General features: G+C 43.2%; 1 protein-coding gene across 1 annotated transcript in view; it reads left to right on the top strand.

Annotated features, from left to right (window-relative positions):
- Positions 1 to 22,101: 22,101 nt before the first annotated feature.
- Positions 22,102 to 27,142, top strand: part of nsmfb (NMDA receptor synaptonuclear signaling and neuronal migration factor b) — a 44,978-nt gene continuing 39,937 nt past the window's right edge. The window contains exon 1 of the mRNA XM_080765336.1: positions 22,102 to 22,426. Within this exon, the coding sequence (XP_080621462.1) occupies positions 22,356 to 22,426 (71 nt within the window). The 5' untranslated portion in view covers positions 22,102 to 22,355. The remainder of the gene's footprint in view (positions 22,427 to 27,142) is intronic.

Here is a 27,142-nt window from a genome sequence, read left to right as displayed (position 1 = left end):
TCTCCATCAATTCACTATAACAGAGCAATCAGTCAGACCTGTGCGTGCGTGCGAGAGAGCTCCAGCGCGGATAGGGGGCGGAAGCAGGCCAGGCGGAGAGCCTATGTGCGTCAGCACGCGTCAAGCCCTCTAAAAACAGCATCATGAACACGTGAAGGCGCTCATGACCAGCCCAGCCCACTGTATATGACACCCACCCTATTCCTCACTGGCACCAACACTGCTCCACTGTGAGCATCACTTAAGCCTGAGTTGACTTACAGTAGTAAGTGTTGCACACACATACATAAGAAGGTGTCGCATATGTTTCCGGTTCAAACCTGTACAGCACTATTTTCCGGGTTGAAAGTGGTTAAATTAAATATTGGACTACTATAAAAGAAAAAATCTGTCTCCACCAGGCCGAAGGCGTGGCCGAGACGCGTGTGTCCACCATTCTGTCTTTGAACAGCTAATCTCCGACACCGTTGGGCCCTGAATATTCCATCCTTATTGATTGGCTAAAATTGGCTTTCAAAGTTTGCAGGAGTGGCCCCTTTTGAACAAAATGGCTTTGTTTCATTCTTGGGGTGTTCATAGACCATCATTGATCAATTACACCAATATACCAGGTGATATTCCTCCTGTGTAGAAGTGATTGCAGCTCCTCCATGGTCACTGGAGGTTGTTCTTGTGTGTGTTGTTTTAGTGATTGCAGCTCCTCCATGGTCACTGGAGGTTGTTCTTGTGTGTGTTGTTTTAGTGATTGTAGCTCCTCCATGGTCACTGGAGGTTGTTCTTGTGTGTGTTGTTTTAGTGATTGCAGCTCCTCCATGGTCACTGGAGGTTGTTCTTGTGTGTGTTGTTTTAGTGATTGTAGCTCCTACATGGTCACTGGAGGTTGTTCTTGTGTGTGTTGTTTTAGTGATTGTAGCTCCTACATGGTCACTGGAGGTTGTTCTTGTGTGTGTTGTTTTAGTGATTGTAGCTCCTACATGGTCACTGGAGGTTGTTCTTGTGTGTGTTGTTTTAGTGATTGCAGCTCCTCCATGGTCACTGGAGGTTGTTCTTGTGTGTGTTGTTTTAGTTTTGATTGATTGATTGAAATCTTTATTAACAGTTTGCAGAATTACAGTACATTTCAAGCACAAACTCAATACAAAGACTGTTAACTGTGAGTGGACGACCCAATTAAGCCTTACACTTGTTTACAACAGGGTCCACATTGTTCAATTCATCAAAACATTTAGAGACAAACAAATAGACACTTCTATGTAGTTAAAGAACAGAACAGGAATTCATCATATAGGAAGCGAAAAGGGAAAAAAATATATATACAGTGAGGGGAACAGGGGGATAAAAGAGAACGAAAGACAGAGTGTAGGGCGCCTGCACACAACACCATGCGTTGATGCCATGTGATGTGAAGTGATTGTAGCTCCTACATGGTCACTGGAGGTTGTTCTTGTGTGTGTTGTTTTAGTTTTTTGTGTTATTACTCAATTTACTAAATTTCTCAATTTACTAACTAAAAACGAAAAATGAATAAACAGAACTTTATTAAAAAAAGAACATTGTAGCTCATGCAGTCAGACCACTATAGCAGTGGCTCCACATTCCCAGGGTGCTTTGGAACGTAATGATGGAGACATTATTCTGTAGACGTGCTGGACCGTGACGTGAACACGTGACTGCATACACACACACACACACACACACACACACACACACACACACACACACACACACACACACGCACGCACGCACACACATAATGGAGAGTATTGATTAGAATCTGAGGGAGCAGCTGATGGAGATGTCCACAAGCTATAGTGCCTTGTGGTCGTCCTGCTTATCTCCTCCATAGAGCACCAGTCTCCTCTCCTTCCTCTCCTCCTTCCTTTATTATGCAGATGTAAACATCTTACATTCTACATTGTTTGGCAAAAGTCGCAGGTTCTCTTCATAAAATGACTGCTCAGCGTGATCTACTGAAGGAGGAGGTGACAAACTGACATGTTGAGCCTCTGATACACAGTATGGGAGCCCCTATACCTTCTCCTTCACCTACAAGAGATCCTGTGATCTTTTGTGGCCAATTTCCTGGGGTCTAGTAGGACTTTAGTAAATAATAATAAAGAAATCACCATAACATTTAGTAAAAGAAATCACACCTGTGTGAAGTGAGGGGCGCTATTAAAGTCTAACTCATGTTGATTAGGTGATGTAATGGTGATGTAAAACAAACAATATTAACAATAAAGAGACAATAGGACATAATGAAGCACATTATGACGTAAATTGTCCCTTCATTGTCAATGGCGTTTTTAAAACAAACATTGAACTAAAGACAAACATTAAACCTATAGGAGGGGCTGGCGCCCCTCAAAAATACATATTTAGCCACTCGAATGTCATCACCCCCCCTGTCAAAAATAGTATATAATAATTGCTAAAACGAAAGAAAGCAGAAAATGAAAAAATAAATAAAAATATTAACACGCATCTTTTACTTTCTCTAATAACAAACCTAAAACATGAACCTTGGTTGAAAAAACAAACAATTTTATCCTTTAAATATAACTAGAGCAGTGCCAGTTGGGCACTGGCCTACTTGGAACGATGCCCCCCCTGCGGTGGGTTGAAGTCGGTAGGGCGAACGGTTCTCGAGTTACATGGATTACACACAGACAGATAGACGTACAGAGACTTGGTGCATTTATAGATCGATGTTATTTGAAAACAACACTGACTGTCTGATTGCCGGTCAAAAGATCAAGCCTACAGTATGGCATCATTATTGTCATCCACAACTCTTCCTCACCGTGTCAAACTGCACGTCCTTATGATTAAATACAGTCACTCTCTCTCTTCTTCTTCTTCTTCTCCTCCTCCTTTCTTCCTCTCTTTCCATGAACAGACTGTTGTTTCGCTATCTCTTTTGGCTTGTTTCTCTATCTCCTCACTGCACCTCTTCCTGTGAGCTCATACGTCTTCTCAGTATGAGAAGATTTCTTCTTCACAGTGTCTAAGAATTAAGTAATTTCAAGCCTGGGGGAGACGAGATTCATCAGAATGTAATAACGGCTGGTGCCCCCCACCCGTCTCCCAGAGAGTTTCTGGGAGGGATAATGTAATGTTGTCAGCTTTATTCCTTCCCCTGTATGCAGCTCTTGAATGCTGTTGGGTGCACAATATATTTTTACCTCACTTGGTGTCAATCCAAAATGATTGATTTCACACCCATTTGTCACTTTTACTTAAAGTAATAAAAAGGAAGAAAAAGATACCCAAATGACAGTTGAATGAGAGTGTCAATTGAATTGATTTTGATGGCTTTTGTTTTCCATAGAATCCAGTTATATAGATTCTTGGAAAAACCTTGACTATGCAATATTATACCTCAATGATGGGGTGTGTTGCATTTGTGTGCATGTTTTTGCTTATGCATGCACATCTGAGCCTCTGTGTCTGCTTTGTGTAGATAGAAATATTTACAGTTTACAGTATAATATACATAATTTCCTAACCTCTAGGTAATTCTTAACCATCATCACTATGTACATTCCTAACCTTTACCCTGAAGTCCGATTTATGCTCTGTCACACGACACTCACCATAATGTTTTGTATAAATTAGGCTTAACTCTACTGTACCAGTAAGATGCCTGAGGGCAAGAAGCGATTTCGTCCTTGCCATATATGGAGTGTGTCTTGAGTGTACAGGGTTTGATGAGGTCAGATCAACATATGGAATGTCAGAACAGGTCAGCTCCATATATGGAGATTTAAGGATGGCAGGGTTTGATGAGGGCCCAGATAGGGCCGAACCTTAATTTTCGGTCCTGTTGAAAGAAAGGCAAGTGTGTTTTCGGGTGACGTTCCGGTTAGTTACCCTCCAGACTACATCTCTGGCACAATGTGTGAAAAAAACGTTTTCATTATTCATGTTTTTCTTTTTCAGTAATAAGAAAGAAATAAGAAAATAATAATACTCTTTTAGACATCAACTTAACAAAAATATGGTCAAGTTGACAATCCACCCCTGTATCACCCAAGTTATATTATTAGTCACAGCTTGTTGGCCTCCCGTTCGCCGTCGTTTTTGTTTATTGTTTAACCTCGTCCCTTCCCATTCAGCACGCCAACACCACCCCAAACCCTGCCGGCTTTTACTGTAATATATACACTCCTCACACATCAAATTAACAAGCATTATGAGAAGCACAACTTCACTCCCTCTTTGGGCACATAAGTGGTCCCCCCCTCCCCTGCAGAAACAGTTGGTAGGTAAAAACACCAGCTGTCCCATGATGTTCACTGAGTAAATGACTGATTGTCTCAGATTGAAAGGCCATTTGTCTGTCCCTAGACTGAGATTCTGTGGACATGTCCTCGGGGGACTCTGTAGGACTAGATGCCTGGGAGCCGTGCGTGCGTGCGCATGCATGTGTGCATGTGTGTGTGTCTGTCTGTCTGTCTTTTTGACGTGGAAGATAACAGTGGCCCCTTTTTCACCTGGGTTGAATCGGTTATCTTTCCCTTCCTAACTTTGAAACAGTTCAAAATGGACGTATCACTACCAAAGTGGACGTATCACTATTCTACAGGCTTGAAGATGTAGATATAAACAATGTCAAATAAAGGAAAAGGGAAACTGTAACTGCCATTCATGTTTCAATTTCCCCTGTGAAATGAACACTATGACGGTTGTATTTGACATATTGCTGGCCAGGCCTGGAATCGAACCTGGGTCACCATTCAGCTATACCCAAAGTTTTTTTTTGTGGAAAAGGGGCCAGCATTTTGCTGGTATAATGTTTGTGGGTTGGTGCCGTGTGTGCCTTTATGTGTTTGTATGTAGGTCTGATTCTGTATGGTTGTTTATGAAGGAGAGAGAAAGAGAGAGAGAGAGAGAAAGAGATAGATAGTTATATGAGATAGTTAAAATAGAGAGAGAGAGGAATCAGGAAGGGGGAACGAATAACATTAGCGTGTAGAGTTTACCTGGGGATTTCGCTCAGCGATGACATTGACAGCTCTGTGATTCCAGGGTGTGCCAGGAGGCTGATCCAATTAGAACTCTCCACCAATCCATTTAGCTGGCCTACACATGAGCACCCCTCCATACCACCACCACCGTTCACCCTCAGAACACTGATCATCATCATCATCTCTCTTCCACCTCTTCCTCCTAGCTTCGTCTCCTCCCCCCTGCGACATGTCTGCCTCTCCAACTCCATCTGCCTCACGTTCGCTATCGGCACACGTGCCGCGTTTCTGCGCTTCTGTCTCTGCCCCCTCTGTCTTTCCTCCTCCTCCTCCAGCATCACCCCACCATCCTCACTCTTACCGTTGGCGTTGGCCCAGATCTTCGTCCCTCAGTGTACCTCCCTCTCCTCCTTTACCTTACAGTACCATACATCGCCTGGCCCGTCTCCTCACCATCCCATCTCCCTCTTCTTCCTTCCTCTCCTCTCCTCACACCTCCAACCAGGGCCGCTAATTCACCGAAAATGTATCAAAACTGACATTTAGAAATAGGGATTTTTTTTAATCGACTAAACCGATTACTTTGATGAACCACTTTAGCCCTGTATTACACTTGTACAAAACCTTTGAAAATATCTGATCTTGTCGCTCTTGCGAGTCACGGCACATTTAGCTTGTAAAAAATGAGTACATTGAAATAATCGTTATATTGATTTGAAGTCCTATCACCCAGCTCTACCTCCAACTCCTTCATCTCCATTACCTCCCTCCCACGTCCTATCTCTCCACCCAATCGCTCATCACGTTGTTAAACTACAACCAACCACGTCACAGGCAGTGTTGAGTCAACGCGGGCCAATCCATCAGAACCATGGGAGGAGGGATACAGGAATGAGGGGTGGGAGGGGAAGGGAAGAAAAGGAGTGGGGAAGGAGGGAGGGTGGGGAAGAAGGCTGGAAGGGGGCGGTGTTCATGTTTTAAGGGACACTCATAATTTTCATCTGCCTGGTGGTGACATAGAATGTGGAATTGAAGCTGTGTCCTTGAGCAAGGTCAGAATAGCAATGAGCTCCACACAGAGGACCACTTTAATGTCCAGAACAAATCATACCGGCCAGCACCAAAATACGGAACCTTCAAGGTTGTGCAGCAATATATCGTATATCTGTTTTGCTTTTTTGAGAGGTACTAGCCCCTCCTATATGCAGCGTTTGCCAAAAGAGAAATTAGGTCAAATGTTCGTCAAATATGACATACATTTGTGGCAACACAAACATTAAATGCCATTGACAATGAAGGGAAATTTTACGTCATATGTAGACGAGCAAATCGGCTAACAAATCACATAAATTCAGTTGTTCATTGCGAACGCAGTGAGCACTTACTATGAGACCTAGCAGATCATGTCTGTGTGTGTGTCTGTCTGTCCCGCTATCCAAATATGGAGTGTGTTGCATCAGCAATCACTCAGCTCCATATATGGGCACAAAAGGGGCCAGGTCCACTCAGCTCCATATATGGGCACAAAAGGGGCCAGGTCCACATATACAGTAACAGCGGGACAGACACACAGACAGACAGACATGATCTGCAGGGTCTCAGCTGCGTTTGCGCGTCTTACTGGTGATATGATGTATGATGATGAACTGTATAATGATAAGAGCGCCCCTCACTTCACGCGGGTGTGATTTTTGAGGGGCGCTAGCCCCTCCTATACAGCTTTTGTCTCCACAAAATGTCTGCAACACAAACATTAAATGCCATCGACAATGAAAGGAGAAATTAGGTCAATTGTCTGCAACACAAAAATGAAATGCCATTGACAATGAAGGGAAAATGTACGTCATCTTGTCCCCACACGTCTCATGTTTGACAATGAAGGGAAAATGTACGTCATCTTGTCCCCACACGTCTCATGTTTGACAATGAAGGGAAAATGTACGTCATCTTGTCCCCACACGTCTCATGTTTGCCATCGACAATAAAAGGAGAAATTAGGTCAAATGTCCGCCCAATATGACATAACTTTGTGGCAACAGGCATTCTGATTGGCCAGTATGAGATGTTGCATGATGATGTACGTACGATGATAAGAGTGCCCCTCACTTCACATGGGTGTGATTTTTTCTAACAATGCATGGTGTGGTAGCATTTAAGTCTAGGGCCTTTGTGTGCTCGTGCCAATAGAGCGTCGCAGTCCCTCCCCCTTTCAGAACAACGAGTGGCCCAGGAAATGATTTTCCATCCATTTTCTCCATAGGCTTTTCCTAAAGTATTTATTTAAAGACGGTTACGCAGTGGACAAAGCCAACTTGGATCGTGACAAATCATGACAATGAACACAATGTTTTGGGCCGATCAAAGAAGAAAAACAACAAAAAAAGTGTTGTAACCTGCCATTTTTTCTACTTTCTAATTATTTGTTTGGCCCAAAACATTGTGTTTATTGTCATGATTTGTCATGATCCGAGTTGGCTTTGTCCGCGGCGTAAACGTCTTTAAATAAATACTTTCTGAAAAGTCTATGAGGAAAATTAACGGCGATTTCTTTTCCGGGTCTCTCGAGGGGGCGGGACTGCGACGCTCTATTGGCTGCAGGCTGCTGTATGTCAGTGTGTATATGCATGGTGGATGCATACTATACTGTGCCTGTATGTCAGTGTGTATATGCATGGTGGATGCATACTGTGCCTGTATGTCAGTGTGTATATGCATGGTGGATGCATACTGTGCCTGTATGTCAGTGTGTATATGCATGGTGGATGCATACTATACTGTGCCTGTATGTCAGTGTGTATATGCATGGTGGATGCATACTATACTGTGCCTGTATGTCAGTGTGTATATGCATGGTGGATGCATATACTGTACCTGTATGTGTTCAAAATGTGTTTGAACTGCATGTGTTCTCCTCTGTGAGCCTGTCCTTGTGTTCACATCGCAATGCAAGACATTTACCAAATCATGTAGGTACAGTACACAGCAAATTTTTCCATGTGTATATTTATCCATTAACTTGTCCATTTCGCTAGTCAGAGAGTATGCACTCTCAGAGTTAAATTATACACACTGTGTTGTCCAGTATCCAGTGTTCCAGATAGTTGACCCAATCCTGTGTACTCCAAGCAGCAGCGTCTGGGTCATCTAAATGAATTTGTAATACGTAGCTGAACAAATCGTTCCCATAATAATTCATGAGCAGCTCTTGCTCTCATTAACTCAATTGTGTTGTAGTTATAACTAGAAAAAGTGCCCTTCTGGGCACAGGTCTCCACCAGGAGGATAGGAGTGTGTGTGATGTTTGGCAAAATGTTTAGGAGTAATATAAACTTTTTTTGGGTTTTTTTTTGAGGAAATGCAGATCCTGATCACTCATAAGAATCTCTGAGGATAGAATTCTGGATGAGCAGGACATTTTGTACAAAACGGGCCAACTTTGGAAGGCAATCTTAGCCAATCAGTGCAGAATCTGAGAAATCCAACAGACTTGTCTTGATCACATGACTACAGAGATCATTATACCGATTTGCGTGAGATTTGGATGAAATCTGTGCGACTAACATAAACAATATGTTTTCCAGAAATCGACCTCATGGTGGCGCTATACCCGGCAGATGTGGAAGGATGCAGGGATTTTTATTCCCATTGGCTCTAGGGAGTGTGCATACATACCAGGGGGGCAGTCAGACAGATATTTTGTGAAGCCACTAAGGAAATCGGGATTTCCTGAAAGTTCATATAATGGCCTGTTGTGGCGCTGTCATTGGGCCCAAAATAACCCATAGCCCCATAGAAGTCCATGTATTTGGGCCCAACTTCACCTAGACTGTATTACCTTAATAAACATGGTCTCATTTCTAATGTCATAATATTATTTTTGGAAAATTATGGTCCCATTTATATATATTTTTACCATAAAGTCGCGTATGTTCTGAGGGGCGTGGCTACCGTTACAGTCTATGATCTGTAAACTGCGTTTGTGATTTGTGGCATTTTGTTCGAAACGGACCAATCATGTGAGCTTTGGAAGCCAATCTTAGCCAATCAGAATGGGAGATGGGAAATGGTGCAGATCCGTGTTGATCACACACACACACACACACACACACACACACACACACAGTCACACACACGGACGGAGTGCAAAACATACTCTCTCCCCATGCCTTCGGCCTGGTGGGTCCCCTAGGTAGTTATTGTAAAACCAGGTGAGAAAGGAAGGCAGTGGTTCTCACCTGGTTTTACAATAACTACCTAGTGACAGGTTGTAAAAGGAAGGCAGTGGTTCTCATCTGGTTTTAGTGACAGGTTGTAAAAGGAAGGCAGTGGTTCTCACCTGGTTTTAGTGACAGGTTGTAAAAGGAAGGCAGTGGTTCTCACCTGGTTTTAGTGACAGGTTGTAAAAGGAAGGCAGTGGTTCTCACCTGGTTTTAGTGACAGGTTGTAAAAGGAAGGCAGTGGTTCTCATCTGGTTTTCCTCTGGGATCTGAGTTTTACGTTGATCATTACACTAGTATATCGTCGGTGTCGCTGTCAGATGGAAACCTCATATGTCCAAAACGGTTGCTTTTCAAGAAAATGGAACAAAGAACCTGTGTTCCAATGGACGTTTTTGTCACAAGTTCACTAGTTAAAGGAGAGTTTCGCACAAGCTGTTTTCTTACCTTATATGAAGAAACGTATCCATTCGTCATTGGAAAAAGAACTAGCAGATTTACCGTCCATGTGGGTCAAACGCTAGAACAGAACAGCAACAATCCATGCATTGTTGACACTGCACTCTTCCTGTTCTACGTGTGCTGACGTTAGACCCCTCCTATGTACTCTTCCTGTTCTACGTGTGCTGATGTTAGACCCCTCCTATGTACTCTTCCTGTTCTGTGCTGACGTTAGACCCCTCCTATGCACTCTTTCTGTTCTGTGCTGACGTTAGACCCCTCCTATGTACTCTTCCTGTTCTGTGCTGACGTTAGACCCCTCCTATGTACTCTTCCTGTTCTGTGCTGACGTTAGACCCCTCCTATGTACTCTTCCTGTTCTACGTGTGCTGACGTTAAACCCGTCCTATGTACTCTTTCTGTTCTACGTGTGCTGACGTTAGACCCCTCCTATGTACTCTTCCTGTTCTGTGCTGACGTTAGACCCCTCCTATGTACTCTTCCTGTTCTGTGCTGACGTTAGACCCCTCCTATGTACTCTTCCTGTTCTGTGCTGACGTTAGACCCCTCCTATGCACTCTTCCTGTTCTGTGCTGACGTTTGACCCCTCCTATGCACTCTTCCTGTTCTGTGCTGACGTTAGACCCCTCCTATGCACTCTTCCTGTTCTACGTGTGCTGACGTTAGACCCCTCCTATGCACTCTTCCTGTTCTGTGCTGACGTTAGACCCCTCCTATGCACTCTTTCTGTTCTGTGCTGACGTTAGACCCCTCCTATGCACTCTTTCTGTTCTACGTGTGCTGACATTTGACCCCTCCTATGCACTCTTCCTGTTCTACGTGTGCTGACGTTAGACCCCTCCTATGCACTCTTCCTGTTCTGTGCTGACGTTAGACCCCTCCTATGCACTCTTTCTGTTCTGTGCTGACGTTAGACCCCTCCTATGCACTCTTTCTGTTCTACGTGTGCTGACATTTGACCCCTCCTATGCACTCTTCCTGTTCTACGTGTGCTGACGTTAGACCCCTCCTATGCTTTTCTTAAATGTGTGACACTGTCAATTATGAAGAAAAAACATAAAATGCTGAAAAGATACAAGGTTTCTGCCTGACAGCCTATATCCATGACCCTGCCTGTGCATCTTGGGTTGGGGTCAATTGACCTCACACAGCGTTAAAGTAAATGTACCACTTATTGCCTATTTTATTCTTCAACTATTCAAAAATAGAGCATTTATATGCTCATAAGGCATTGAATGTTGTGAGCTTGTAGATCTGCTATTTAAAAACATCATCACGCTCAGGATTTTGGCTTTTGAGAAACGCCAGCCTGAATCTTGAACATAGACTGTAAAAAATATGGACAAAGCGTTCCGCGGGTCTAACGTGAAAGTAAAATGAAGCCTGTCAGTCCTTGCAATGGAAGTCGCCATCTTTCTAGATCCGTTTTGGCCCAGCTCAGGCCAGCTGGCCCATTGGCTGGCCCAGACAACGAGGCGGAACTTCCCCCCTTCTCCTTCGTTGGTTTTTATTTTGACTCGAGTGGGTGGGGGATCCCGTTCATAGACTGTAACGGTAGCCACGCCCCTCAGAACATGCGCGACTTTATGGTCATTTTTTTTATAAATGGGACCATAATTTTCCAAAAAGAATATCATGACATTAGAAATGAGACTTTAAACTAGTGACTGGAAGCAGAAAGTATTCATGACCATGTTTATTAAGGTAATACAGTCTAGGTGAAGTTGGGCCTAAATACATGGACTTCTATGGGGCTATGGGTTTTTCTGGGTCCAGTGATAGCGCCACAACAGGCCATTATATGAACTTTCATTTCCTTAGTGGCTTCACAAAATATCTGTCGGACTGCCCCCCTGATCTTGAAGGAGAGTGAAGCAGACCAGATTTGAATTGCCATCTTGGCTGGGAAAATCCAGTTTGTTAAGAGACACTAGTTAAGTAATGCTCTCCTCCTCTACAAAAACCTGCCACCCTTTTGCAAAACAAACCTCAATCAGTCTGTAGGAGTTGCTCAGTGGCCAACAGCAGACAGCTCCCAGGTGTGAATGCCTGGTGTGAAAAATGTGAAAAATCTATAGGTACAGACTCAGTGAGCACAGTCTCGCGATCGAGAAAGGCCGTCATAGGCAGACCTGTATCCAGAGAGAAGACAGACTATATGCACCCACTGCACACAAAATGAAGTGGAAACCGAGCTACACTTCCTAACCATCTGTCCATTGTACCAAGACATCAGAGACACATACTTCCCACAGATTACAACCACACACGGAGATTTGGAAAACATGACCAATGACAAAAAACTCCCATATCTGCTGGGCGAAGTACAACAATGTGCAAACACAGCAGCAAGATTTTTGAGTTGCTGTGATAGAGGAAGGATATCAAATGGAACACAACCACCCTAAAGACTAATCATTGTGTGTATATTCCTGCACTATACTTGCATCGAGTGATCTTGGTACATAGAATTTGATCCATTGAAGATTCTGACCTTCAAAGTACATAATATTTGTTTTGATTGTATTGCTGTATTGTTGTATTGTTCTTTCTGCTTTGGCAATGTAAACGTATGTTTTCTCATGCCAATAAAGCCCTTTGAATTGAATTGAATGCATGTGTGTGCATGGAGCATTTGTATCTGTCCTTTCCTAGGAGTTAAAATAATAATAAGAAGAAGATAAATCTGAATTACCTAGAACATCTTAAATACAAAATCAATCAATAAATGCAGAATATAAATAATATAAAACCAGACAATGGCCTTCTTATAGAGACAACTTCACATAGATATTGTAGATATAGTGATAGTGTGCACATGCACTCACTCGCTATATCCGATTAAAGTAATATAGCCGGTGTCTCTGCCAGCATTTGTCACAACTGTCCTCTGTCTCACGGGTGAGTCTCTCTTTACAGCCGTACTATATTCTCCCTCCTTTCACAGCATCGTAGTACACACAAAGCCATAAAATCACTTTATCTGTCCCCTTATACAGTTCAGCGTGGCCACCATCACATGGCGAGTAGTAAAACATATCATCATTCATCACTGCTCATTGGCCGTCTGCACATACTAGTAATTATTTTTACCCACATAAATCCATGTTGGAATGGTTGTGTGGACATTAGAATGCAGAGGAGCAACGGACATTTCCCCATTTTGTTATAGTCCCTGTCTCAACAGTGCAGTGGTGAAGGAGTGCTGTGAGAGTGCAAGACAGTGAGGGTGTTAAGGTGATGGATGGGTGCACAAGTATGGATAAAAGAAGCACCCAGGGCACACTAAAGCCACCTGGCACTGCTCCTAATCTTATCACATATTCGCAAGAGAACCGCCGGCCTGACCTAAACATCCACACTCTGTTCCAAGCAGATAAGCTAATTTATTTTTCAGGTTGAAAAGTCAAATGTTATTACTTTAATTTGAGAGCCAAAATAAGATTTTTTTTATTGTACTGTTTATTGTGTGGGTTTTATTACAGTGAAAAAGATTGTGTGTTTTTTCTTTCTCATAATGATAGAATTATCTATAAAGGAGTATATCATTTATAGAGGTTGATGTATGACAACGTTCCGAACGTTCTTTTCTAACATAACTTGACTATCTTTTGAACTCGAATAACCCAACTTATAATTGTATTTTTTCGGGTTCGGGTTATTTATATTGTTTTTGTCATCTGTGCTTAAATTATTATTTTTGTGTCCTGTTTACAGGACACAAACTTTAGGGGGAGGGATGGGGTGAGGGAGGGAAAAAAATGCTATGTTCAAAGTGAACTTAAATTGTTGAAACCTGCTACCAATAAACATATATTAAAAATAAAGAAAGAAAGTGACGTGCGAGTGAGACGCCACCTCCGAGGGCACTTTGCCCGTGCACGTCACTTCCCCTTCCTCTTTTCTTTCCTCGGCGGTTGATCTGAGTGGCGAGTGGTAAGAGCTCTGTGTTTACCGTGGAAGGTATAACTTCTTTGCCTTCTTTGTCGCCTCGACTCGATTGGGGTCTGTCTTTTTTGACCCGGGGTCTGTCTCAGTGTTTTTTTAAGCTAAGGCTAAAAACACTTCCATTCACTGTGCCACTGTGACATGAGCCGGTCGTCTCGTGTTGCGGCGTCAAGAGGTTGTCCTTGTTTGACTAGCTGTCTTTCGTGTTGTCTGTACTGTCTGTCTGTTTTACCGGTCCCTCCCGGTCCTTAATTTTCAGGAAAGGACGCCTTCCCTAGACGGCTGCGGAGGGAGTCTTACTAGGCCGCGAGGCAGCTAGTGACTTGTCTCCAGTCTCCCAGGGGAGGAAAGAGACTTTGTTGTTTATTGTCATTGTTTATATGTGACGCAATTGTTGCCAGATCCTTTCGTTTAGAAACGCTGCAGCTAACTATTGACTCAATGCAGTGACATTGGCATTTTTCGCAAGCAGAGTGTGCAAGTACTGTGATCGGCTGCGTATGTATGTCTGTGTTGTCCACCGTATGTTGGTGTTGTCCACCGGCCAATAAGGGACCACCATTCTTGATGACGTAACTAAGGTACGTTTGGTGATCGGCTGGGTATGTTATGTATGTATGTTGGGGTAAGAATGGTGGTCCCTTATTGGCTGTTGATGGTGACGTAACTAAGGTACGTTTCAAGGTTGGTGTACGGTCAACACCTTGGTGTGTGAAAGGCGCAAGTTGGCACTTCGACAGAGTGGGGGGGGGGGGGGGGGGGGGTGTGCATGGGAAAGAAGGACGATAAGAAAGGAGACAGGAGAGGAGAGTGGAGGTAGCAAATGAGATAGATTCAGGAAGGCTGGGGGGGCAATAAAGGCCATGGAAGGGTAACTCAGGACAAACAAGAAAAAGGGAAGTAGTGAAAGAGGAAGGAAGGGGTGGGAGAAGGGTGGGACGGAAAGAGTGAGGGATGAAGGCAGGGAGGCATGGCGCGCGTGAGTCTGTGGTGGGACTGGGAAATAAATAATGCGCAGAGGAACTTGGCAGGCGACTGCACGTTTTGTGGCGTGTGTGTGTGTGTGTGACTGTGTGTGTGTGTGTGTGTGTGCCATTTCAGCTGCATCACGATGCGATCCAAATCCCCCCCCCCCCGCGCACACACACACACACACACACACACACTCTCACTTGTCAAAGTCCCCCTGCATTGCGATATACAGAAGTCCTCCACACAGTGTACTGTGAAGCCATGTGTCTGCAGTGACACTGCATTGTACGCAGCTGTTTTGTGTTGCAGCGCGTTGTTGCAGCGCGTGTGTGTGTGTAGTGTTCGTCTTGTTCTGCTTCTAATGTGTGTGTGTAGTGTGTAACTTCCGGTGGTGTTTTCGGAAGTCAGAGAAGTAAGATGAAAACCCGTGGGTCACGTGGTGGGGTTTGAGCCAATGGAAAGATGTGGTGTAGTGTTGCCAGGTCCACGTATTGTAAGCGAGTGGTAGTGTGTGTAAGTAGGCTGTAGGAAGTCAGGGTTTACGGGCTTGTTTTCTTAGATGTGGCAACAGATTAGCAACAGTAGCCAATGGTAAAACAGGATGCAGTGTTGCCAGGTCCTCGAGTTGTAAGCGAGTTGTAGTGTGTGTAAGTAGCGTGTTGAATGGCATTTTTTCTGGGCTTGTTTTCATAGACCTGGCGACAGTGTGTGAGTGTGTGCGCGGGGGTGTGGGTGCTTGTGGCAATTGTGTTTGTAGTAAAGAAATGCATTGCCGGCGTGAGTGTGGAAGGGAGGCGACTTTGGTGGCAGTGCAATGACCATTGTTCCGCGGGTGGTGTTGAGTCTCGGCGTGCGGCGCGACATGAGGAGATAGCCGTGGAACGACGCGGAGGGTAAGTGTGTGACGTCACTGCCGTGTGAAGGACGGCGTTGCAGTAGTGACTCATGAGTATGGCGGTCTCGGCATGACGTAGCTGTTGACTTTGAGTCCCTTGTATTTAAAGGTATATTCAGTGATTTTACTTAATTCAAATATCACTTATTTTTTGTTTTTTTGTAGTGTGGTGTGCTGACCATATAAAGAGTTCCTCCCTTTCCCCAGTTAACCCCTGGGGGTCAAAAAACCTTAGGTTTTGTTTTTGGCTAGGTGGCCCAGCCTTCATCCAATCAAGATAGAGAGGGGCTTTCTATGTAGCAATTTGATACCATGTGTTATTCTTGCTTACTGCAAATCACTCTGGATTAAGACCGTCTGCTAAATGCCTAAATTGTAAATTTTTGGGGGTGGGGTCGGCGTGCCAAATGGGAAGGGACGAGGCCGGGGAAAGTGAGCAGACATTCCCGGTTGAAAGGGGAAAAAAAGAAAACAAAAGATGGCAACAGGAGGCAGATGGGCCAACCGGGGCCCACCGATGGCCAGCAATCGCCAGCCCACCCCGATGACGCGTTTTGTACCCCTTGTGTGATAGTAATATAGAGTGTTTGTTCACTAACAGAGGTCTCCCTGTCTCCCCAGCTCTAAAGAGCTGGAGAGACATGGAGACTCCTGTTACAACAAACACTATTGTAGGCCTACAGTGATCAGAATATATAGAGCTATTTAACACTTATTTTAACCAAAGAAAATCACTTACCCTATCTTGAATAATATCCTGTGTCGTCTACCTACCACACTACTGTACTTATGTCATGAAAAACATAGGCTACTCTTCCTAACTATCCCTTCCCCAATCCTGCCCCCTTGTAACAGAGCAGGTGTGGGAAGTGTCTGTGAAGTCTGATCCAGTTTCCATGATGATGAGATGCTTGTGGAACCAAGCATATGGTTATTGGCCATGGTTCAATAGCTTTCTGCCTCAACTGCCTCATATTTTGACGTTTAATTAGGGTATATCAGTCATAAAGTCGTGTTTCTGTTTCTGAAAAAGAAAAGAGCTAGCCACACTTGCTTGATTATGGTAATCATACGGTGTAGCCTACATGATTGCTACTCTACAGTGTTTCTACAATAATAATACTAACTAGAAAGGTGCAATTCTGGAAAATTGCAAGTGAACTGAATTCGGTCTTACAGGTTTTATTTATCACAATATATACTATGCCAGTCAGGGCCGGTTCTAGGCATAGGCGAACTAGGCGGTCGCCTAGGGCCTCAACCACTGAGGGGGCCTCGTCACAGGGAGAAGATTTTTTTTTTTCATGTATCCCTTACATGGGCTACTGGCCACATGAGGCCCCCACCTAGCTTCTTAATTTTGATCTCAAAGTGCACCAGATTGAAGCATTTTCATGGCAAATTTACAATTTTTATCCGGCGTGGCAAAGCAGGAGGGGGGGGGGCTCTGTATAATATGTTGCCTAGGGCCTCAAAAGGCCTAGAACCGGCACTAGGACCACTACCAGTTGACCTGTAGTAAGTCTCATGGTCGGGGGGGCAGGACCAAGTCTCATGGGATTTGGGATTTGTTTATAAACATTTTGGTATTTGTTTATAAACATTTGTGATTTGTTTATAAACATTTGTGATTTGTTTATAAACATTTGTGATTTGTTTATAAACATTTTGGGATTTGTTTATAAACATTTGGGATTTGTTTACAAACATTTGGGATTTGTTTATAAACATTTGGGATTTGTAAGTCTCATGGGGGGGGTAGGACCACTTCCAGTTGACCTGTAGTAAGTCTCATGGTCGGGGGGGTAGGACCAAGTCTCATGGGATTTGAGATTTGTTTATAAACATTTTGGTATTTGTTTATAAACATTTGTGATTTGTTTATAAACATTTGTGATTTGTTTATAAACATTTGTGATTTGTTTATAAACATTTGTGATTTCTTTATAAACATTTGTGATTTGTTTATAAACATTTTGGGATTTGTTTATAAACATTTGGGATTTGTTTACAAACATTTGGGATTTGTTTATAAACATTTGGGATTTGTAAGTCTCATGGGGGGGGTAGGACCACTTCCAGTTGACCTGTAGTAAGTCTCATGGTCGGGGGGGTAGGACCAAGTCTCATGGGATTTGGGATTTGTTTATAAACATTTTGGTATTTGTTTATAAACATTTGTGATTTGTTTATAAACATTTGTGATTTGTTTATAAACATTTGTGATTTGTTTATAAACATTTTGGGATTTGTTTATAAACATTTGGGATTTGTTTACAAACATTTGGGATTTGTAAGTCTCATGGGGGGGGGGGTAGGACCACTTCCAGTTGACCTGTAGTAAGTCTCATGGTCGGGGGGGGTAGGACCAAGTCTCATGGGATTTGGGATTTGTTTATAAACATTTTGGTATTTGTTTATAAACATTTGTGATTTGTTTATAAACATTTGGGATTTGTTTATAAACATTTTGGGATTTGTTTATAAACATTTGGGATTTGTTTACAAACATTTGGGATTTGTTTATAAACATTTGGGATTTGTAAGTCTCATGGGGGGGGGGTAGGACCACAGGGCCGGTTGGACCACAGGGCCGGTTCTAGGCATAGGCGAACTAGGCGGTCGCCTAGGGCCTCAACCACTGAGGGGGCCTCGTCACAGGCCATGTATCCCTTACATGGGCTACTGGCCACATGTGGCCCCCACCTAGCTTCTTAATTTTGATCTCAAAGTGCACCAGATTGAAGCATTTTCATGGCAAATTTACAACTTTTATCCGGCGTGGCAAAGCAGGAGGGGGGGGCCCTCTGTATAATATGTTGCCTAGGGCCTCAAAAGGCCTAGAACCGGTACTGATGCCAGTAAGACACCTGAGGGTGAGAAGCGACCTCGCCCTAATGAACCCTAAAAATAGGTTGCGTGCACGCATCCGCCTTGGTGACAGCAGACTGCTGGGCGAGCGCTGGCGGCCTGGCGCTTTGGCATGGGGGGTCAGATCAACATATGGAATGTCAGAACAGGTCAGCTCCATATGGAGATCTAAGGGTGGCAGCGGGGGCAGTGTCTTGAGTGTACAGGGTTTGACGAGGGCCCAGGTAGGGCCGGGCCTTAATTTTCGGGCCTGTTGAGAACTCTAGTTTTCGCCGGCTGCACTAATAACTTTGGGGCAGGCCCGTCTAGAGTTTAAATGGACAGGTATCAGTCATATCGAAGATGAAGGATGGATGGGGAAGGATCAACATAATATGGAATGTCAGAACAGGTCAGCTCCATATATAGAGATCTAAGGGTTTGAGGTTTGAGTCAAGTAGAGTTGCTGGCCAATATTGATGACCTCAGGGATCTCCATATATGGGCTTCGGTGTCTGATCTTCTTGGAGACCTGGAGGAGGCTGGTCTAGCTGGAACTGAGGGAACGGGATGATGGGACAGTGGCTGGAGGAGGTCAGAGAGGTAGGGGCAGCCAGATTGTGGAGTGCCTTATAGGTGGAGAATTTTGAAGTGAATTCTTTGTGTTACTGGGAGCCAGTGAAGGTCATGGAGGAGAGGACTGGGGTGACGTGGTCTCTGGATCAGGTTCTGTTGAGGTGCATGGCGGAGGCTATCACAGTAGTCGAGTCTGGAGGTGATGAGGGCATGAATGAGTGTCTCTGCAGCAGTTTGGGATAATAATATATAGGCGGGTAATGTTTCGGGCAATACTTTCTGTATTAGATAATGGTTCTTTGTTGGTGAATCTCTTACCCTCTAACTTTGCTGTTACATCTTAATTTGGCTTCTTTCTTTTCATTCATTCATTCATTCAAACCTTTATTTATTCTCGAAAGACATTGAGGTCATCCTCATTTGCCGTACACATACACATAGAGATACACATAATACAATATTTCAAAGCAATAAACAAAAACTTGACTTCAGGCATTGTTTATACTGTTCCTAAAAGCCTTACTGAAATAAAAGGGCTTTCATCTTGGACTACTCTACTCCCTCCACAGTCCACCTGGAACCTTTTTCAGTACAGCTTAAAACCTGTGGAGGTTAGTGGGGTTAAATCGTGCTGGCATTGTGTCTTTTGGGCTGTTTGGTGTTGGCATAGCCAATTTACCACTCGCCTGATCTGAGAAAAGGGGGGTGGACAGACAGTTCCTGGCAAGCAAATAATGTATTGCTGAATACATACGCCCCCTTTAATTTCTTTTTTCGGAATCAGTGGGGTCAAATCGTGCTGGCATTGTCTTCGGGGGTGTTTGGAGTTGGCATGGCCATTTTCATGAATTTACCACACACCTGATCTGAGAATACAAGGATGGACATTTCCTGGCGAGCACATCTTTATTGCTGATTAAAATCTCCCTGATTTAACTTCAGCTCTCTGAATCAGAGTGGTCAAATAGTGCTTTGTGTCTTTGCCAGCTTGTCCAGCTTTACACAAAGCTGGGACTAGCCCCCCTCAAAAATGTATCTTCCTTCCTTTCCATATTATGCATGAATGTCCCTTATTTGAGCCGAATCTGGGTTGTACATAGTTTGTTGAACTCCCTCTGGTCCCTCTTAGTGGTGTTGTGAATCTTGTAGACCCATTGCAAGATGCTGTACTCTGTCGTCAACCCTAAACCATTCCAGCCTGTCAAAATGAGCAGGAGTGAGGTGACTTCGGGGAGTGAGGCCAAGTAGTAGCCTGACCTGAGTTTGTTTTGGGAAGTGTTGGGGGACTATGTTGTTGCGCAAAACATGCCCCTTCAAGACAAAAGAAAAAACATTTTCTCCCATTCAAGACCCAATTTAGTAAAGCCAAATTGTGTTCTTTGGTTGACTCTTTTGATTACGTTGGTGGCCATTTTATCACTGGAAATATTTGCCTCCAGGATGGAACCTAGGTAGGTAATTTCATCTTTTCGTGTGACAATATTGTCACCCACTCTAACCAAGAAGCCATCTGCCATCTGCCTTCTAGTTCACATAACAGGGTTTACAAAAAGGCCCATCAATGCACTTTCCTCCCGAGGAGACTCAGAACACAACTCTTACAACCATGCAGTAAAAAGAAAGACAGATTATATTGGACTGAGGGGTTCTTGAGTTCAAATCCCCTTCACTATACTCCTTTCAGTTACTGCCATTAGTCTGTCACTTCAATCCCTCTGGCCAAAAAGAAAGAGAGAGAAAAAAACACTCTTTCATTCCCGCTCCAAGATTCATGACATATACTGTGTGTGTGTGTGTGTGTGTGTGTGTGTGTGTGTGTGTGTGTGTGTGGCAATACATCACATACATAAAAAGCTAAGAACATAACAGTGGAATATCTACTGTATATAATGAAACATGCATATATAAACTACACATACTATAATATAAGTCTGTATAAAATGCTATCTAAGTCTATAAAGTGCTATCTAAGGGGCTAGGGCAAGTGCTACGGGCCATGATGGAGTATATATAGTGTATATAGTATGGGAGTATAATTATATAATGTATGTTATAGCTAGCTACACACACACACACACACACACACACACACACACACACACACACACACACACACACACACACACACACACAGTAGTGCTATTTTAGATTTCCATTTTTATTGTGATTAAAGTGCTTAAATATGTTATTTATTATAATGTCACACCCTTTATTGTGTCATATTGGCCATTTATGTTGGAAACCCCTCCCCTGCAGCATTGTCAATTAGGACACCTCATGGTACAATAGTTGTTCCTGCTGATCTTCAACCCACTGGTCATTAGGCTACAAATTAGATAGGGAACATATTAATTCAGACAAGACGATTGAATATTTGTCAGGGAGAAAGGTCTAGGCCTTTTTTTCAGCATCTGTCCATGGTGCTGATTTGCTGAATGTTAGCCTATACATTGCAGTGAGCGTGCCTGGTAGAGGAGAACTTGCTGTTTGTCAGCATCTGTCCGTGGTGCTGAGAGCTTACTTGCACTGCAGTGTGTATAGTTTTCTGTGACGAGTCCGACCATGCAACGTCCTGTAACGTTCTGAGTTTTACAGTGTATGTCACTATAGGCTACTATAATGGAGTCTAGCCGTCATAGCTCAAATAATTTAATGCAACGTGAATCGTGCATTGTCATATGGATGGATTGTGCTTGCATTTTATCGCCAGTTTCCAGGTTTTGAATACCTTAAAATAAATGACTAAATCACAAGTGTTCTGGCTTATGGACGGATGTTATGGGGAAATGGATGGAGTGTGGGCTGAATTAGAATGTCTCTCTATACTAGTCTGGTGCTCTTGGGCACAGGTCTGTGTAGGCTATATAAGTAATAGGCCTGTGTGATATAGTTGTTAGGCTTTTTTAAACGAGCCGTTGAACTGAGCTGATGAAAATGTAAAACGGTTAATCATCGACGTTGTTGTCTTGCCTATCTTAAAAAATAAATAATAATAATAATAATAATGGTAATAATAATAATAATAATAATAATAAATAACATTTCCATCAGTCGAGCGCTGTATGAGTTCGTGCGAGGTCTTGGGTTTATTTCTAGACATTTATTTGCCCAGCCCACACCTGGCCATTCCTCACACGAGAGCGCTCTGGGAGGCAGCTATTATTTTCCTTCCTGTAGTTTCAGTCGTGCGACTGGAGAGAGTAGAGAAGCAGCAGAATACGTTTTCTGTCACTCTGCTCTTCTAACTCGCATTTTCGTCACATTTTGGCTGGAAGTTGGCTAATAGTAAACAGTAATAATAACCTAAATTAAACTCCCTGGTAGCTCATGAGTTTTATTACCCCGTTTTAGCGTAATTTTTCGAAGTGATTTTTATTTATTTCTCTTTTACCAACACACCTGCTCCCAATCACAGATGAGTGGAATGGTTTGTGATTTCCCCAGCTGTGTCGTTTCCACTCCAGCATGGGAACTGCCGTGTCCAAAAGGAAGAATTTGAGGAATGACGCGATATCTTCTGTGGCCGCAAAAGTTCGGTGAGTAGCCAGAGGATCATGTCCATGGTTGTGGCGCGACACTGACAATGGCACGGTGTGGGATCTATAGTGCGCTGCCCGCGCCGCGCGGAGCAAGTTGGCAATACACGCGCTGATGGCTTAAGTTATATGGACTGTTGTTGGGAATGCGTTTTCATGTGTATTAAAACATCTTTTAATGAATTGTCAGCAACTGAATTGCCTATATGCATTCGAACCAAAGGTTGTTTGGTCAAATCAAGTTCGATACAAAGTAAATTATTCTGATCACGTTGCACGTACGGGTACGGTGCATTAATTTACAAGATGACAAGATGAGTCTATACTAAAAAGTCATATGCATTATGCATAGCCTCCTGAGCACTGCATGCATGGACATGTATGACAGACCAATGACTACAGAAGGTAAAGGCGTCATAGTAGAAATGGTTAAATTAAGCCCTTTGGTCTTGTAACTGCTGTGTGAGCATGTTTTGGTTTTTGGTTTAAATGCACAGATTACTGTAAAGTGTGGTGATATTTAGCTCTTTTTCTGAGTCAGGTGATGTGATGTGGGTCACGATGCGTTTTGACCTATAGCCTAGGTCGGATCTCGGTGGAACTGCGTGGCTGATATATCTGTGTTGCACTGCATGCTTAAATGTAGAGCTCATAACTGATAAGTGTTATTATTTCACTTTTTGGATGACATTGTAGCGCAAATTTTCAGCCTATGCGCGGGAAATGTTGTTTAATTTTTTTTAGCAGATCTAAAACCTGAAATTTGACATTTTTAATGAGGCGTGTGTGCGTGCTCGTGCGCGTTTAATCAGTTCTAAAGCTTTTCAAATTGGTTCTGCATGCACCCAAACATCTGACATCAGACAAGTGGAATGCAACTGATGTGTACACATCAATATATATCGTTGCACCCAAGAGCAACCCATTCAGATGGCCTACTGTATGTAAACTAGCATCCTCACACACACACACACACACACACACACACACACACACACACACACACACACACACACACACACACACACACACTAGCACAGTTGAATCTTAAGTGACAATTTAACACTTAGGGTTAAAACATGAACTGGGTATTTTAATGTGCAGACGTGCACGTGCATTTAGACACAGTGACCTTTAAATCTACTTGTGCAGTGTCAACCACACTGGCTTCTGTTTGCATCTTCTAGCTCATGCTGTCTCTCCTGCTGGTTATCCACTTATTCTCTCTCTCTCTCTCTCTCTCTCTCTCTCTCTCTCTCTCTCTCTCTCTCTCTCTCTCTCTCTCTCTCTCTCTGTATATCTTTCTCCCTCCCCTCACCTTCTATTTAACACCCTCACACTTAACCACACATAAATCAAGCTGATCACAGCATCCCCGACACACAATTGGACACCATCCAAAGGAGCAGTTTGTGATGCCTGGCGTGTGACTGAGCATCAGTGAATCCAGTAAACTGATACCGGTAGTTGAATTATACTCCTGACAAGCATTTTTCAGGGAGTCGTAGACACACACATACTGTACTACAGGCTGGTCCGCGAGGATTAATAGTGTCTCATCAGCAGTGGCGTGTCTAATCATTGCATTGTCACAGTATTCATATCCACAAAGGCATGAGCTGTAGGATGTTGTGCACGAGACACTTTCTTTAGGGGTGCTAGCCCCTACTATGTTCCAGCTTTGAGGGTTTGTGTAAACACAAACATTGTCCTAACACTGACTTGAATGTCAAACTTGAATGCTATTGATAATGGATGGCCAGTTTTGAGTGTTTGTGCAAAGTTGCAAACACAAGCATTGAATGCCATTGACAATGAATGGCCAGTTATGATTGTTTGTGTAAACACAAACATTGTGTAGACACAAACATTGAAGACAAAAATGAGGATGCCAGCGTGACTGTCCTTAAATAATGTACTTACATCTTTCTTGGAAAAGAAAGATAAGTTCTGCGCACTGGATGATGCTCCAAAACCGAAAAAGTTATATTCAATGGTTCATTTTTTACACCATGGACAGTCATCATCACGCAGTGTGCAGACCTTATCTTTATTTTCTATTATTCTAATCTCAGCCCGGCACCTGGTTTTCAGTGAGTGGATGTATGTGTTTTATTGTGCTTCAAAGAGCATTTGGAAAACATGAGCAAGTGCTACTGCTTGTGCGTATAGCTACAGTATTTTTCTTCTATTTCATTCATCTTGGTTGCCTGGGAGGCTCCTTGTTGACAGGTATGGGTTCATCAGGAGGATAGAGGAGGGATAGGGATGAGTGGAGGAGATCCGTGCCAAGAGCAATTTGCCTTTGAGAAATTATTTCAACACAGACCTCAAAGCAGGACATAGGAGCGGCTAGCACCCCTAAAAAACATATTTAACTATAAAAATGGCAGATCCACAAGGTTGCAATGCGGCACGAAGCAACGTGTTGTGAGCTTGTAGATTTGCTATTTTCACTAGTTTGTGTCCAGGGACAAATGTCTAATTCCTCTTTTGGGTCTTGAGCTAAAACGTTTGGGAACCACTGATGGTGTAGTGCAAGTGAAATGTTTGTGGCTGTAGGTGTCACATTTATTTAGTTATTCATTTAATATTCTTCTTTATTCAAAGGATTAGTAATTTACTTAGACGCAACATCAAATACTGACTTTATTTTAGCCAACACTTTATTTTGTCCAACTCTTAAATTCCGATTCCGATATCAACCGATATATGCTGTCTTTTTTTCTCCACAAAGTAAACTATATCACATATCTAATAAAATAAAATAGCTATAATATCATTATAATATCTAATATAAATCCTGGTATCTAATAATCTAATATAATACAGTGATGTTATTAGATCACAGACAAACACCAGCTGTTGGTCCACGGGACTGACAGACTTGTTTTGAAGTGGAAGTGGTTGTACAGTATGTGTACACGGTGCATAGTGAATTCATCAGTTCAGACCTCACAAATGCGCAACAGAGAGCAGATTCTTCTGCAGAAGATTTTTGCTTAGTCGGTAAAATAGCATGTTATCTGCCGATAATATCGGGAGGCCGATAATATCGGTCATCCCTACTTTAGTTTGCTATTTATTTTGATTGGTATTTGCCCAGTGTTCATTAATATTTTTTATGTTAACAATTCTTGCTTATTTGTCCACATAGAATAGTGGTCAGGTTCTAAGATAAATAAATAAACAGTACAGTATATTCAGGTATACGTGAACAGCATGTGAAATGTCTTCACTTATAGCCTTTGTTTCAGTGTGACATAGCAGAACGCCTAATGAAGTCATCAACCTCTTGCTGTCCACCCTCCCTGAGTGTGAACATGCACACACGTGGTCTGTCCGGGCTAGTGCTATTGCACAAAGAGATGGTAGAGAACAAAGTGTTGTCATGGCTCTCCTCTCCATTCCTCTCTACTAGTAGTAGAGAGGAAACTACTAATCTACTGATTAGTAGTCTAATCAGACTACTGTCTGATTGCTGCCTGCCTTCCTTGTGAGTCCAATGGCACAGTCAGGCAGAGCGCAAGGCTAGCCACCAACCCATTCATTGATCTGTCTAATTGTCCCATGCTACTGATGACTCCCCCTGGTGCTTGCCTGATGGAAGGAGGGTACAGTGCGGGTCAGAACCCATCAGCCCTTCCGGTTTGATCTTGAATTGACTTTAGTCAGTGTTGACATGTTAAACAGAGGCATACACACTCTGACAATGTGTAAAGTTACCGGTACATTATTTGTTTCAGAATTAAATGAACTCTCTGGATTTACAAAGATGTGTATACAAGATGGGACGTATTTCGCTTGATTGGTAAACGGTTCATTTGTAGGCAGGTTTAAATTAGATTAGATTGGATTAGAGTTGTTCATCCCCTCTCGAGTGGAGCAGACAGTCAATCTATACACAAGGAACAGGCTTTGTGGCTCAGCATAATACATGACAGAAATCAACATCCTGTCACCTTTAGATGTCTTAATTCAAAGTCCTACCTGCCGCAAGCACAAAATATCTATTAAGCTGTTCTGAGCAATAGCGGCGACTGAACCAACCATCTCCTGAAAGTGTTCTTTAGTATACAGCAGTCTGCAATGCCCGACGGCAGATTTTTATGTCCAATGCCGATGGAGTCCTAGACTACCGATACCGAGGTTGTCAAAATAATTTCCGATATATCAGCCTGGCCGATACATTGGTCGGGCTCTACTCTGCGGTTCTTTCCTGACGGCGTCTTCCTGGTGATATGGGGTCAGGCCAATCAAGCCTGATTTGTTGCTTGGCACTGGCTTCTCCTTCTTAATCAGACTTAAGTATTCCTGTCACAATGTGTGTCAAACACCCATTTAATCATCTCAAAATGCCGCTGTGTTATGGGGAGGTGTTGAGGTGCTTGGGTACAGTGCCAAACGAGGTTTTTCCTGTCTTGACTCCTCCCACCGGGGATAAGAGGCGGTGGGGGTGCTTAACTTCATGTTTGTTGTGTCTTGGCATCGTGTCCCTCCACTCCACTTGATGGACTCTTACAGCAACTCCACCACTGATAAGAGCAAAAAAGGAAGGGAGAATGATGGAGGGGAAGAAGTTGGTGCGTGAGAAAGATGGGTTGAGGGAGCTAGGGAAGGACATAGGAAGGAAGGGTGGGAGGAGGTGAAGGTGGGGAAGGGGACAAGATGAGGAGGGATGGGGGGGGGGATGAAGTGATCTTGGACAAACATTTG

This window comes from Protomyctophum bolini (assembly GCF_963924005.1).
Source record: "Protomyctophum bolini genome assembly, chromosome: 6".
In the NCBI taxonomy this organism is placed as follows: domain Eukaryota; kingdom Metazoa; phylum Chordata; class Actinopteri; order Myctophiformes; family Myctophidae; genus Protomyctophum; species Protomyctophum bolini.
Note: the sequence above shows the minus strand (reverse complement) of the source record. Positions and strands in the feature narration are given on the sequence as shown.